We start from the raw sequence: 15,948 nt of genomic DNA, 5'->3' as shown, positions 1-15,948 counted from the left end.
CATACACATAAAGCAACAGTGCAGTAAAAAAAATGTTGCAGCTTTGGGTAACAACACATTACCTCAGAATTTGGGGTTTTTCTTTTATCTCCCAGGATCAAAAAAATGCTGCAAATCAGCAAAAGTATGTCATTATTGATCAGTTATTAAGTAGATAGGATTTTTTTCAAAAAGCAGCATTTTGATTTAGCAGCCTGACTTGGCTTGACATAGCACTTTTTTTTGCGTTAATGTTTATGTGGAGATTTCATGATCACAAATTGCAGGCCCCAGTGCTAAAAGAGCTCTGACAGCTGTCATTCGTGCTTCCCAGAAATGCGGATATGAAGTTGATACATGCATATTCGCAGATCCTCAACAGATGCAAGTCCCCTTTCTTCAGTGAAGTGATGCTTTTTTTTTTTATGCCCAGGGAAAATTAGAGAGCTTGTGTTGTGGGGCACTGGGCCCCTCTGTTCCTGAGTATTTTCGCCTTTACTTCCACTGTCAGTCTGTCCCTCAAAACTTTTCTTCCACAAGCTACATTTTTGTTTTCAATCTCAGCTTTTTTCTCCTTTGACCTGTAAGGAGGGCTAAACCTCATTTGTAACTCTTTCCTCTGCCACAGATCGCCAAATTGAATCCATTTGAACTACCTTCCTGCTCATATCTGTTTTCTGAAAGATTTTCATCTCTGCCTGAATGGATGCATTCTCAGAATTCAGCCCAAGGAACTGGTTTGTCATGTAGCATTTGGGGGATCATATGTTAAAAAATACATAAGCAATAAGTCTCTTTATGTGATTCACAACAGTGGCAGTGCATATTAGCCTCTGAATCAATTATAGATTTCATCAGTTCCACTTTATACCTGCTACTGAATTTGTTTTAAAATAGCTCTTATTTCATAAATGTATAAGGGGTATGATAATTTGTCATTTCACTAATTTTATCTGTCTCCAGAAGTGAGATCCAGCTTGAGTTATTAAAAGTACAAGTGTTTCATTAATAAAAGCACATTTATTCCTAGCAGCTTGACAAAATTAGGGTCTTCTCTGAACCCTTACTCAGGCTTCAAGCCTTTATGCTTTAGTATATGTGAAAAAAGCTTCAGAATTATTCCTATGCAATGTTAAAATTTTTGAGAGATTAATCTCTCAAAGCTTTTTCTTAGGCATGGGGGTGTGTAATGAGGATTATAATGATATTTTCACAAAAAATAGCAATCTAAAGTGTAAGTGTTAAAAATAGTCAAAAGTTCAGGTAGGTGATATTTCATAATGGCAAGTTCCCCCTTAAGATCTATCAGGTAAATGATGCACATATTTCAAGCTGTCTTAGTAGGTACTTTTACAGAACAACCTGGTGGATATCTATTGGAAAAGGAGAAAAGGAAGAGTATAAAAAAAAGTTTGACACCCTCCTTCCTCCCAGATTTTTTTTGTTTTCTTTTTTTACACTGCAACAATGAACTAAATATCTCTAAGTATATTCTTAGGATGAAGTTTTACAGTAGTGCTTGGTATCAACCCTTGAGCTGTTTTCCGTTCCCACAGTTTTATGTCAGAGATTTGGAAGAAGGATTTCTACTGCCTATGATAGCACGTTTCCCATTATTCAAATAAAAGCAGAGTTTATTGGATCCTAAAGGCAAGATCTTCTTATTTATGTTGGTGAGATAACAGCAGAAATTGGTCTGAAAACCCAAGGGTATTTTTGGCCTGTATTTTTGTGTATTATCCCCAAATATTTTTTTTAGTAAACAAAATAGAAAACCTCCATTATTCCTGGTATAACGTGGGAAGGCTGCATTAACTTTTTCAGTATTTGGAAAAAGTTTGGGGTGAAGGGATTATAGATCACTTGATCTAGCTTTTTTACTGGGAAGGCTGGTATGAATGATATTAAGAACCAAAAATACAGGATACATAGATACATTTGTTATAGTGAAGCATTGGTAGGTGTCAGCATGGCTTTGGAAATTACATCTCAGAAATCTGTTAGAGTTCTCTGAAGATCTTGCTGAGGATTTGATCAAGGGAGGTTCATAAATGTGGTATACTTGGATTTTCCATAAATACTTCTTAAGGGCATTTGACAAAAGGTCTCAAAGAAGTGAAACTGTCGTGAATGGAAAGGAATTTACCTTGTGAATTTAAAAACTGGTGAAATGATAGGAATAAAATGTCGCTTTCAGAACAAAGAAATTATTATCTAAGTTCCACAGGGATCTGTGCTGGGACCTAAGTTATTAAGATGAACTTGGAAACTGGGAAAAAGAATGAAGTGGATGAGTTTGCTGATCATAATAATTAGTCAGGGCAGTAAAAACGAAGGTTATGTGTGAAGAATTACAGGAAAAGAATTCCAGTTGCAGCAGTTGACTTGACAGTGAAGTGGCAGATGAATGTGAAGTAATGCACATGAGAAAAAATGGTCCTAATTATGCACTGGTAATAATGGGTATAAACAAGTTGTTAGTGCTCAGGAAAGAAATCTTGGAGCCACAGTGGGCAGTTTTCTGGAAATCTCTGTGTAGTAGTGCTAAAAACGCTACTCAAATGAAAAGAATACAAAACCAACCAGAAAACACTTACATGCCATTGTACACCTCCATTGGATACCGGTTTCTTCAGTACTCATGCTCCAGCTCAAAAGGTGTTCTGAGAGATGGTAAATGTGATAAAAGAGATGGAATGACATCTGTATGAGGAATGAGTCAATAGAGTAGGAGTCTTCAGCTTTACGGGTAAAATATGATGTAATAGGGAGTCTATAATACCACAGTTGGTTTAGAGAAGGTAAATGTGTAGTCAGTGTTTACTTTTAATCACAGCATTAGAATTAGAAGCATCAAATGAAATAAAGTAAGGTATTTTAGACCCAAAAATATTTTTTTTTCACACAATGCATAATTAAATTTTGGAATTCATTGACACAAGAGATTGTGGGTGCCAAAGGTTTGCATATGTTAAAAAAATTAATTAGTCATGGAAATAAAACTCCATGGATTGTTAACAAGTACAAGGATCTCTTCTCAAAGAAATCCTGAGCCACAGGCTAAGTATAGGAGAGTGTAATAGGAGAATCTTCTTATTTTCTTTTTATTAAGAAACCCCTACTAGTTGTATAACATGTTACTGAACCAGATGGACTTTTAGTCTGAAGCCGTATGTCCATACTTAAATGAAGTATGCTAGTTTATATCTGAAGATTTGGCTGCAAAGTCTGAGTTATCTCTGTATTTTTCATTTATATAACATATAATCTTCACCTATATCCTTCATAGAAACTACTTATTATTTTTATTCCTCATAACAGTGGTACCTAACTGGTCACTTCAAGTGGGGATACAACAGTGCGGATATGGGACTTTTCAAAACATGGCTGCATTCTGGCACATGGTCATGACATTCACATGATGATTTTGTGGCTTCTGCCATGAAAGTTTCTGTTGTAAATTTGTGTTGTCTTTACAACACAAGTGAAATCTAGGATGTTAACAGGTATGGAGTTACTGGAGATTCTTATTAGCTGATTGATAGCCTTACTTAATAAACACTGGTTTATGTTTTAACGCAGTGAGAGAGAGATGTCTAGCATCAATTAGTGGACTTCGCTTTAAGAACACAGATAAATTAAAGAGAGTGGTGCAAAAAACAGGCTTTGATGTGATTTACTAGATAAAGGCTTTACTATATAGAGAAGGACTTAATCTAAGGCAGTGCCGGAAAAAAGCATTTGTTTTTATTTAGCATCTGTTTTACTGTGGGTTTTGGTTTGGGTTGGTTTTTTTTTTTGAGGCCAGAGCTTTGTGAAACTTCAATACGTAATTAAAATAAGCAACTGAACAAAAATGTAAGTTTTCTATATAGTATTTCTAGCTCATGAGTATACAACACGCTTTAAGGCTGGACAGGTGGAAATTGATTTTATTCATTATATATGGTTTGGCAAGGTAACTTCTGATTAATAAATCAACGTATATGTCTTCATTTTCTTTATTATCCAGGCAAATGCATTTTTATGAAGATGCTTCTAGAATACTAGTATATTCCTGCTTACCAATTAATTATTAGTTCCTCAACTTCCTTCAGTTATATTTGAGGTGACATATTTTGATTAATTTACACCTTAAAGGAATGGAATGGATTTTTTTTTTCCAAACTGTTCCTTCGAGACTCCTGAATAACTTAGGAATAGTGTTACTGACACCACTGTACTGTACTAGGTCTGATTTTTAACAACGGAATATCATCAATCTGCAGACGAGTCTCCAGTCTCATTTGTGTTTTCCCTGGTTCTTTACTCTCCAGTCCTAATGGATTTTTCCATTTCCTCTCAGTCTTTTTCTTCCTTTGCATTTGAATGAGGTGAAATACACCTTCAAGCTTGTTGGCCACTGCAGGGAAGGAAGCTTCACTGAAAAAGCAGGGGAGGCTTTCTTCTTTCCTTCCTTTTGCCTAGATCACTCCCAGTCTGCTGCAATTAGTGAGCCCTGCAATTGAGACCCAGAGACTTATTTGGGAGCATGATTGGTGAAGCTGGAGCGTTGAGAGGTTTTGTTGTAAAAGTGAAGTACTTCTCTGATAGACATGTATGAGTTCAGATTTTTCAAAATGTTGTAATTCAGCCAGATTTTTTGAGAGCTAATTAGAACTCTGTCAGTAACAGGTTTTCAGTCTTGCTTTCAAATCATGAATTGAGGAAGCACTAAATAATAATAAAAACATTGTTTTCCAAATGAGATGAGCAATGTGTCCTTTCATGAAATATTCAGAATTATTTTGGCTAAGCTGAGAGCAGCTACTTAAAAGCTTGAAAAAAATATTCAATTTTTATAAAATCATAGACAAAGCAGTTAAAGTTTGGCAAAGTACAAGACACCCAAGAAGTGTGTTTTATAGCATAAATTGTCAGCCAGTTCTGATAACAGATTATGCTTCCACCATTACTACCAATAATAAGAATTAATGGTCGGTGTTTTGCTTAAAAATTAAAACACCAGAAATCTATTGTATTGTTGCCTCTTTTCTTAACCTGTTGTAGGATTTTAATACTTTGATCATCCTTTATGGCATATTCATGACCTTTAAGAAATCCTTTAAGAAATTATACTAAGAATAGCTTTAATTTCATGTCAGAAGAGTTTTGAATTTGCATAGACAAAGGTTTTGTTTAGACACTTTAAAATATCTTCTCCACCGAGGAAGCTTTTGTAGTCAGAACAATCAAAGCAAATCTTCATCACCAACCCATGCCTCCCACTCACACTCATTACCAACTCTCATTTCTACCTTCAGTGTATCTGATGTGCATTTTGCATTTGAAAATAAGAGAGCACGGAGCACAGCCATGATGTGAAAGGCTAGTTATCAGCATATAATTATTGAAACCTTAAGTCATGCAAAAATCTCAGTGGCTAAAGGGAGCAGGAGGTGGCACAAAAATGTGGTGTAGTATGCTTAAAATAGGAGCATTCAGAGTATGAAATAAAAAAGCCTCACTTGGAGACCTCACTGGTGGACTATCAGTCTGTTCACAATAAAAGCTCATGCGTTCATTTACGTTGCATTAGCTAAGTCCAAAAGACAACTGAGTTCTATTTAGCTAGTCTGTTTAGATGAGTTCGTAAGATGTTTTGTAGAAGTGGCCGTGGTGTATGCACTTAGTGTAAAATAAGTATAATGGAAAAATTAGGTGTTCTTGAAGAGCTTCTGTAAAAAGGGATTTGAAGACAACAAGACATGGCTTTTTCAAGCTTAAGACATCCCACCTAAGGACCTAACTCTGCAGAAGATTCAGCTGCAATTGATCCTTATGCCCATGTTGACTAATTCAAGTGAAAAATCAACCCATGCAGAATATAGGTCAAGATGTGGAAATAAGGGAAATGTACCGATAAGTTAATCAGGGTGGTAATTCCAGTCGGGACTGTTAATTTGGTGATGCTTATATACAGAAATGCTATACAAAAGAACCTGCAGTGTATTTTGGCTTGGCAGTATGTATTTCTATTGCCAAGCTAATTGGCTGAGTTTGGCAACACTCATCCTAGACGTTTCCCAGGGTATCACCTGTAAATTTGTTATGTGCCTGGAGTTCTAATATATGAATGAAGCCAGCTGTACTTGGTACTATATAAATAAGTAACCTCCTTCAGACTCCTTTACAGTCTGGGTGTGTGCAACAAAATGGGAAGGTGGAACAGGCTTTTCGCAAGGGTTTTCAATGCTTATAAAGTGGGGTTTTTTTCCCATCCTCACAGAATATGTGCTTATCTAGTTGTCATCTTTAGCATTCTCCCTCTCCAGGTGCCTGCCAGTTGACACAAGGTCTGAACAGGAGACAGAGCATAAGATAACATACTTGTGGTAGGATAATAATCAGTGATAGCAGTTATTCTGCTTAGTCGAATGATTTATTCTTTCCACTAATAAGGAATTAACATTTTATAAATAAGAGCTGTCTCTCTTCCTTAATATTACATATTTGGATGGATGCCTGCTTTCAAATTGAATGGTCCTGGAAAGCAGTATATTGTGGAGACAGTGGGAGGGGGGAAGAAAGCAAGATGAATATCAAAGCTGTCACTGCCACCTTTTTAAAAGAGATATGTTGTAAATAAATGCTACAGATAGAAATACATACATTTCTGTAATGGGTGGCAGTCATCTTTTTATTTCCAGACTTCAAAAAGCTGCTTTTATATATTAGAAACATACTTTTTTATCTATAAACATAGCTTTTGAAATACCTACAACAGAGTTCTCTGAGGTTAAAAACTTGGTATCAAGAAAGTGGGGAGGCTGTTTGCTATCTTTCAACACCAAAACCCAAGGGGCAGCTTTCACAATCATCAAATCCATTATTGGACTCCAAAGAATGTGATGTGCAACATCTCTTAAATAGGAAAAGGTTACCAACATTTTTAATAAATTATGTAATTCTTTGCCAATAATAAGAAAATTCAGACTGCTAATTTTTTTACTTTTGTTTTATTAGATGGTGAAACTACTGCCAAATTTCTTTTAATTTTTTTATTTTTTTGCAATAGATATTTTTTACAAGCATTTTTCTTTCATGTATGTTGGAAGTGTCCATCATATGCCTAGTCACAAATGTCAGTCCTACCAGGAGGATAATGTGAGGTAGCTTTGTAGTTAACAATGTTTTTCTCCTTGACAACTTGTGTGCTATCTATTTACAGATACGATCTGAGTTTAAAAAACAAAACAGAAAACAAATAAACAAAAATTCAAGCACCTTCTTCTTCCCTGAAGACACAAACACATACTGAGATGCAACCATGATCCAAATTACTGAAGGATTTGAGGGAGGTTGGGTTCTGGTGTTGGAACTTCTTGATGCTTTCTGCTGGGAGAATTTGCCGCTTTTAAAGGAAACTAAAAGAGAATGGCATAACACCAGCGGAGGGGGAAGGGGGGGGAAAGGAGGGGCAGGGGCAGGAGGGAGATAACTAATGTACCTGTCACAGTTAGGAAAAAAAAACCAAAACAAAACCAGCAAAACACAGACATATCTGCTGTCTTCAAGCTTACCCCATCTTCTTAATGATTATAGGAAGCAACTTGAACATGAACTGGGGGAATAAAGGAAGAGGCTTATAATTTGTGAACAGGTTTTTATTCAGCAGCATAGCTCAGATCGAAAATATATAGCCAGCCATGTTAATAGCTCAGCAAACAGTTCGAGGATTGTTTTCTCAGACCATAAATTCAGGACTGTCAAAGTCATTTTGGCAGGATTAATTTCAATTATCCAACGGTAAATATCGTCAGAGATTTACAGCCTGATCTCTGATATGCAAATCAAACTCAACATCATATATCTCATGTAAACACAGGCGGTTATTTAGTTTTGCAAGTATATGCTGTAAACTGTATGTTTAATGCAAACATTGTTATTTATGCTTTAAGTTTGAGAAGTTATTTGCACCAAAGTCAGAACATTCCGACCTTTTTTTTCTCCAGTTTATCCATTAGCTAGTCATTGGACCAGTTCTTCATTTTTCCCTGGTTTGTTTGGGTAGTGAAAAATATTAGCAGAATTAGGCCATGGAGAAATGCAGTTCTGTACTGTCTTGTAGGAGACCTCAGGGTGAATAAATGTTTGCAAACTGGAGCCATTGTTCCTTTTGTTTACTGTTTTTTAATCCATCACTTATTTGTTTTCCTTTTCATTTAACACAGTAACTTTTGTCTAGCTCCCTGAAATTTATCCCACAATCAAAATTTTATTGTAAAATTCTGAAAAATGTAATGGTTTACATCAATCCTCAGTCATTACTAGTATCATTTGGTGCATGTGTTCAGGTGCAAATGGCAAAAGTAACTGTCATGATTGCTGATGACACAAAACTGGGAGGAGTGGCTGACATGCCGGAAGGCTGTGCCGCCATACAGCATGACCTGGACAGGCTGGAGAGTTGGGCAGAGAGAAACCTTATGAAATTCAACAAGGGTAAGTGTAGGGTACTGCACCTGGGGAGGAATAACCCCATGCACCAGTACAGGTTGGGGGCTGACCTGCTGGAGAGCAGCTCTGTGGAAAGGGACCTGAGAGTCCTGGTGGACAACAGGATGATCATGAGCCAGCAGTACGCCCTGGTGGCCAAGGTGGCCAATGGAATCCTGGGGTGCATTAAGAAGAGTGTGGCCAGCAGGTCGAGGGAGGTCATCCTCCCCCACTGCTCTGCCCTGGTGAGACCGCATCTGGAGTACTGTGTCCAGTTCTGGGCTCCGCAGTTCAAGAAGGACAGGGAACTGCTGGAGAGGGTCCAGCAAATGGCTACAAAGATGATTAGGGGATTAGAACATCTTTCTTATGAGGAAAGGCTGAGGGACTTGGGTCTTTTTAGTCTGGAGGAAAGAAGACTGAGGGGGGATCTTATCAATGCTTCTAAATACTTAAAGGGAGGGTGCCAGGAGGATGGGAACAGTCTTTTTTTCAGTGGTGCCCAGTGATAGGACAAGAGGTAGCGGGCACAAACTTGAACATAGGAAGTTCCATCTTAACATGAGGAGGAACTTCTTTACTTTGAGGGTAGTGGAGCACTGGCACAGGCTGCCCAGAGAGGTGGTGGAGTCTCCCACGCTGGAGACATTCAAAACCCACCTGGACGCTGTCCTGTGCAACCTGTTGTAGGTGACCCTGCTCTGGCAGGGGGGTTGGACTAGATGATGTCCAGAGGTCCCTTCCAACCCTGACCATTCTGTGATTCTGTGATCACTCTTCATTATCCTGTACAACCACTAGTATAGTATCTTGTTATCAGGGTTTTAATATATTCTTTCACTTATTTCCAAATATAAACAAAAAATAATTGTTGACACCTTTTGCTTTTCTACAACAAGATTGGGAATTTTCACTTCTTTACCTAGTGTGAGATGTATATTACATAAATTAATTCCTAGTTTAAATAATTCCTTCTTTTGTTCTTAAGACTACATTAAGGTTCTTAGCTTCTGTTATAACTTCTCTCCATTTGATAACTGCTGATTATAGTTTTGTTTCTTGTCATAAGAAACATTTATTTTGGGGAAATTTAGGGTTAGTATATATTTTAAAGAAATTAAGCTGGGACAGATTTTGTTTAACTAGAAGCTCCTAATCAACTATAGCTTTCCTTGGAATGATACCATGCAATGATGATACTGCAGATTTTTTATTATTAACACATCTTGACAGTGTGCAGTGCAAGACATGATTAAGTTGATTTTAAGTTGCTATTACAGTTTTGGTTGAGGTTTTGGGGTTTTTTTTTTGCTTTAGTCTCAATAAATAAGTTAATATTGCTTGAATTGCCGAGTTGGCTAGTCAAACTACTTGCTTTTTACCATCAGAGCAATGTGAAAAGGCACAAAGTTTAGCCTAACTTCTGGCATCATTGATACTCATACTCTGGTTCTTTTTGTTCTTAATCAATGGACAGCTTTTAAATGAAACATTTACTATCAGATTTGTAGTTATTTTTCACCACACCAAATGTATCCCTTTTGGGACTCTATAAAACCTCCTTTGAAGAAACTCATAAAGATTGTCTAATTTCAAAATGGAGCCATACTTTCTCATTTTGAATCAGAATGAGGAAGTGTAACCAGCCCTTGTCAAAATACCTCTTTTCAGACGACATTTATCTGACTTGCTTTTCAGTGGGACAGAAGCCACAAGCTCTTCTGGCCAGATACCATGTTTAATTGATTCCAGTAAAAGTGAAGCTAATCTATTTTCAGAAAAGACGAATGTCCTCCAGGAAATTAGAAGGCAGGTAGAAGAACTCAGAGGAAATGTGGGAGGACCATCTTTGGGTAGTTTGTAATGTCTGTCCTGACAGCACATCAGGAAATGCTTGCCATTTTGATAAAGGAGAATTCCCTTTGGAATCCTCTGAGGAGTACTGGAGAGGCAACCTGCTATTAATCCCTCAAATCAAAATGAGGCCTATGCCCAGGTCTCCAAATTTATAATTATGCTAGAGTTCCATAATACATTTTTCAGGACCAAAGAAAGTCTAAAATCTAGTTGTTATAATTCCCAGAGAGCCAATTGTAAAAATCAGTTTGAAGATTTGAATTATCAGTGAAAAAATGGCATCCAAAGCATAGCTGTTCGGTTAAGGGGAGAATATGGCTTAATCATAATATTGACAAAGGTGAATCTTGAAGTTCAGAACTTAATCAAGAAGTGTAGCTGAACTCCATATTGTAAACTTATTTGAACGTTACAGAGTTAGTACAAGACAACAGGCATTAATACTGAGAAATGCTTAATGTGGTCACATATTTGCAAGTTCAAAAAAACAGATGAGTCTTACCTAATTCTCATGGAATGCCTAAACTGGGCAAGTGATACAATTATTTCCATTTGGTGAAACTAAGCAAAGACTTGAAGTGCTTTACTCAGGGCCATATAGTCAGTTACTGCTGCAGCCATCATTAAAATCTTAACATTCCATTCCTCGGTAACATTAAAAAAATGTCAAGATGAATTGTCCTCAATTTCCCACAGGGTGACAAGAAAGAAAATCAGAATTGGATTTTCCATAGTAATACAGATTAATAAAAAACATATGTTTATATGATTATTATTTCTTTGTCACTTAAAGGATGCAGTGATAAAGCAATGCTGGACTTGTTTGCAGTTGCATAGCAATGTTCAAAGCACACATACACTAAAGCATATGCTAAAAGCATATGCTGTTAGCGATATTGCAAAGACTGTCAGTCTTCACATTTTGTGACATAAACTAGTCGCCATTTGGGACACAGTAGACACACGTCTGTGGAATTACACTGTTAAACATGACAGGAATTGTGTAGCTTTCACTGAAAGGTTTGTATTGGACGTTGTTGGCTACAGGTCTGGATAAATCAGTATTCTCTGTGTTGTTTACTGGAACTGTCTATGGCAATTTAGCTTGTCCACAAGAAGCATATTTGACTTTCTTAGTAGTTAAAATGACTATTTTTTTAAGTATCAAAAATATATTTATTTTTTTTTTCTAAAGCATTGAAAAGACAGAAATGTAAGAGCTTTGCTTTCTGGTTTCTGCAACTGATCTTGAAATGTATGGAACTGTTTTTGATTAAGGGAGGGGGAAAAAAATCAAGTTACTACTTTATTTGTTTTTAACTAGGGTGTGGTAAATGGAGCTGCTTTCTGAAATGTCTGAGTTCTCGTCTCTGCAAATATTTTTAGTAGGTTTATCTGAAGTCTATAATCAGTTACCTACATAAGATTCCCATCTTCTTTATGGAAAGATAGCAGAGGAAGTTGCACTTGATTTGCATAAAAGGATGTACCCTTTTCATATCTCAACAGTTTTCTTGCTTCCATTAGTTCAGTATCCAGTATAGCTTGGAAAAACTTATTAGATGTAGGGGGGGGGGGTTATGTCCCAGTTGCCTTCTGTCAACCCAAGGATGCACAAATTTCCTAAATTATGTAGAGCTGTCTGAGAGATTCCTGTTGGACAGCAGAACGCTTTCTTTCTTTGAACTGCTAAGGTAATGTGATCTTCTGTAAGTTGGACACCTTTCTACTCGGTTTACCTTACTTGTCAAAATGCCTCCTCGATTCCCTGACAGCTAGTTCAAGAGCAGGATGAGTTATGAAAGTAATACTTATGCTTCCTTCCGTCAAATCCTAACCAAACCAGCTGGCAGGTCCAGAAAACAGTCCACTTTGATTGTGTATACTGTAGTAGGCTCAGTTGGGTTTTTTCTCTCTTTGACAATCTGCAAGTTGAATTCCTTGTCTTATTTGCAAGTGTGCAGGTCTTATAACTATGGCTTCAGCAAAGCATTGTTGAGATCTTGACAGGGTGTTGTTTCCACTGTCCTACATTCAGTATTCAAATGCAAAGAATCAGCACTGCAGACATTTAGCACATAGTGTTATAGTATAGCATTTCACTAAGTATCCAGGCTCATTATCCAGTTGTTTTCTTTCTCCTTCATGTTACACTCACTCATTACTGGCAGACTTTTCTTTACCTAACCTGTTTTCCTAGAAATATTGTCTTATAGTGTCTCAACCAAAACAAAAATGAATTGTACCAACAGAGAGTAATTCATACAGCAGCGAAAGCTGTCAGATATTATTACAGAATTCATTGAAGACAACAGTTCATTAAAATGATGTATTTCAATCATCACAGCCATATTCTGTCAGTACCAGTTAGTGCAAATATTACATGTATAGTCTGTGATACATGTTAAAGTGGAATACTGTTGCCCAAAATCACAGTGTGCGGTAACACAAGTAATTGTAGATCGTTTCCCTGCTTATATCTCCAGTGAATTAACAAGAACAGGAATATGTCTTGCTATTTGTAAGAAGCAGTATTTTGTTAGGCATTTCCACCTGAATGCTGAACTATTTTTAGCTGCTAATGTCTTCTAGTTTGAAATTAGATGAGTTGGTCATTTGATTTCAAAATGGAAGTCTGCTGTAATGGATGCCTTTATACATATAAATTCCTATTGTTTGAATTCTTGTCCTTTAGCTCCAGTCTGTCTTCAGAGATGTGTGTTTGTGTGATGCTTTTTGGGTTTGTTTTTTCCTTTTTTCTTCCCCCCTTTCTTTTTTTAAGGGTTGAGACTTTACACAAAATCTTGTCTTGCCAAATTATTTTCTATCCCAAATGCTGGAACTCTAGTTGTCTACCATGTGTATCCTGTTAAAGCAAACTACATACATCTTTGATTAGCTGGAATATGAACACAAGTCACATCTTAATCCTTAAACAATGACTTCTTACATACAAAAAGAGTCTCCTGGGTCTTTTATTGAAGTTGGAAGACATTGAATTGTGTTTGTACCTTCTCAAAATGTGAATGAATACTGTTTTCAGCCCAACAGTGGTTTCTTTTCTCAGTGACAGTCTTCAAAAACTTGGGGCTCATTTCTCTCCTAAATCTTAAATTTCCCTAAATGGTAGGACCACATACATATAATGAAATTTCTTTGGTGCCCTGTGCCGATTTTCCTTTGAGACAGATCTCAGAATCTTCAGAGTAGATTTTGAAAGCTATAGAGCTTATATCCACATAGTAAAAGTGGTTAAGTCTTTGAACTGTTTACATAGCCAGTCTGATGCTTCTCATGAAAATAAGGGACAGGTTTTGCCTTAATGGAGGTGAAGATCAGGATGAAGAAAATAAAAATGTTGGCAATTTCCCTTCTGCATTTCCAATATTCAGAGTAGGTTTTCTGATACGTATTGAGACACAACATCACAGAAAAATCTTGTTCTAGACTGGCCAATATCTTTCCCAGCTAGGAATCAGTTCACCATCTGAAAGACAATTTTTATGCATCTGTTTACTGAACTCAGAGCCTGCAAAGGCATGTGTATCTGTGGGAAACCTATTAAATATGTATTGGAATTATCCAGTTGATGCAAAACCAATGAATTTCTTTATATTTTAGTTTCTCTTTCAAACATATTTCTGTCACCAAAACAAAAATTCTAAATAGAGTCTTAATATTGAGACTGCAGTAAAATGTCAACAAAAATTGTGAATAATTTAATACAGAGCAGATAGTCATGGACCATTTCTGTTGCATAAAGGGCAGGCCAGTTAGCTGCACAGTGTGAACATAGTTAAAGTTATACATATATCTCTCCTCTGAAAGCCTAAGAAAAAAAATAAAAATACTATATGTGATCTTCTGCAGTTATGTTCTGTCACTTAAAAAGCCTTTTTCATAGACTTTTTTTTTTTTCATATCAGAGTTTGTTTCATAGTAATACAGATCGGAGCCAATTGTGTTTGGAAGGTTAAGATGAAAATAAGGGCTTGAGCATGCAGTATACAATACTAGGTGTAAAGTTAGCAGCTAGCACAACCTAATTCTAAGTGTGTCAACCTTTTAAGTAATTCTTATCAGGTCACTCATGGCTTGACAATACTTTGATTACATATTCAGCACCTACAACAAAAGTATAAACTAAGCTTTGTTATATGCAACTGAAGATTTTAGTAGTGACTTGCTGGAGATATTTTTATCAACAAGAAGATGTCACAACTTCTAGAATTACAATGCCGGTATTAAAATCTTGGCAAGTACCAAGCTGTTGGCTATCAAATATACCAGTTGGGCTTTTGGGACCAGAATTTGAGATCCTGATTAGTGAGCTTCTCTTCAATATGCTTTTAGGTGTACTAATATGAGCAACTACTTTATGTTCCTATGTGTGTAAAGTGAACAGATTTTTGCATTTGCAAGTTTGGGAAGAAAATGAGGATAAGATCATCCCACTGCAATAGGTAGATACTCTACCTCCTCCTACTCTGAAGTGTCCGGTCCTCAGAGAAGTTGTTACATTTTCCAGTCCTGTGGTGTTGAGCATTGAAAACTTGCACAGTTAGGAACGGATTAGATGTCCCAAACTGTTCTGAATTTCTATCAGACTGAGGTCAGATTCTCTTCAAAAGGACTAAGAGGTACACTTCTCAAATTTATTTTGGTCAGATCTCTCTATACTGAAAGTGGTTGGATGTTGTTTCCATTTATGATTAAGAGTGAGTAATTTGCTGATGAAATTTAAGTATTTTAAATTAGTTATGAAATAAAGCAAAGGACTCTCTCCCTTTGAGAAGGGGGATATATGTTCAGATCTATAAAAGGGGGAAACAGTACTTGTATTTTGTGCATGTGTTTCAAGTTAACCTCTTTCTTCAACTGTTGACAGAGGGACATACATCTCTTTTCCAGCTCTGTTTGGGGGGAGTGGGGGTGGTGTATCATATAAAAATGAGCTTGCAAGAAAATAGCAGCAAATCAGAGTGGTGGGAGGTAGCCTTGGGAATTTAGCCCTTCACACTCTGTGTTTGAGTAGTTTTCCTACTGAAAACACGGAGCCAGTCCCAGAGTTTGCTACAATGATCTGAACAAAAATGCTAGCACCTGTAGCTTGAATCAGTAGGCCAGGCTTTTTGTTCCTTACTCCAGCAGCTGCTTATTAGAGAACCTAGAATGATATTGTTTTTGTTGTGGCTCCGTGTCTAAGAGCACAGCAAATCCATTATTCATAATATCTTCCCAAGTTCACAAAGCCATTGACTAGTGCTGCATATCTCCTTAAAGCTGCCACCCACTCAAATCCATTTTATTTGGACAAATAAAGAAACTCTGCACTGAAGAAAACCAATTTGAAAACACACTGGAATTCATTTTCCTCACTTAAATATTAAAGTGCTTATATGTATTGCATTTCAGCCATGTTGTACTGTTTTCAAAAAGGATTTGCTCATTTAATAGGTCTAAAGGAATTTCAGTAAATTTAAAATATGGAAGAAAATAAACTAACATCCGACAAGAGTAACACTGCTTCTTATGCAGTGAATCTGCACTCTGTAGATTAAACCCATCCATTAATATTCTGTGTAACTGCATACTAATTTACAATACCACAGTACTGGCCCAGGCTCTCATGCT

The 15,948-nt window shown here is 36.7% G+C and overlaps 1 protein-coding gene across 1 annotated transcript in view; it reads left to right on the top strand.

The window, feature by feature from the left end:
* The window catches only part of SPAG16 (sperm associated antigen 16), a 326,638-nt gene that overhangs the window by 237,327 nt on the left and 73,363 nt on the right, over nt 1-15,948 (top strand). The window contains 1 exon segment of the mRNA XM_009887597.1: nt 3,301-3,376. Within this exon segment, the coding sequence (XP_009885899.1) occupies nt 3,301-3,376 (76 nt within the window).

Source organism: Charadrius vociferus, unplaced genomic scaffold (assembly GCF_000708025.1).
Source record: "Charadrius vociferus isolate BGI_N301 unplaced genomic scaffold, ASM70802v2 scaffold136, whole genome shotgun sequence".
NCBI classification, from domain to species: Eukaryota; Metazoa; Chordata; class Aves; order Charadriiformes; family Charadriidae; genus Charadrius; species Charadrius vociferus.
Note: the sequence above shows the minus strand (reverse complement) of the source record. Positions and strands in the feature narration are given on the sequence as shown.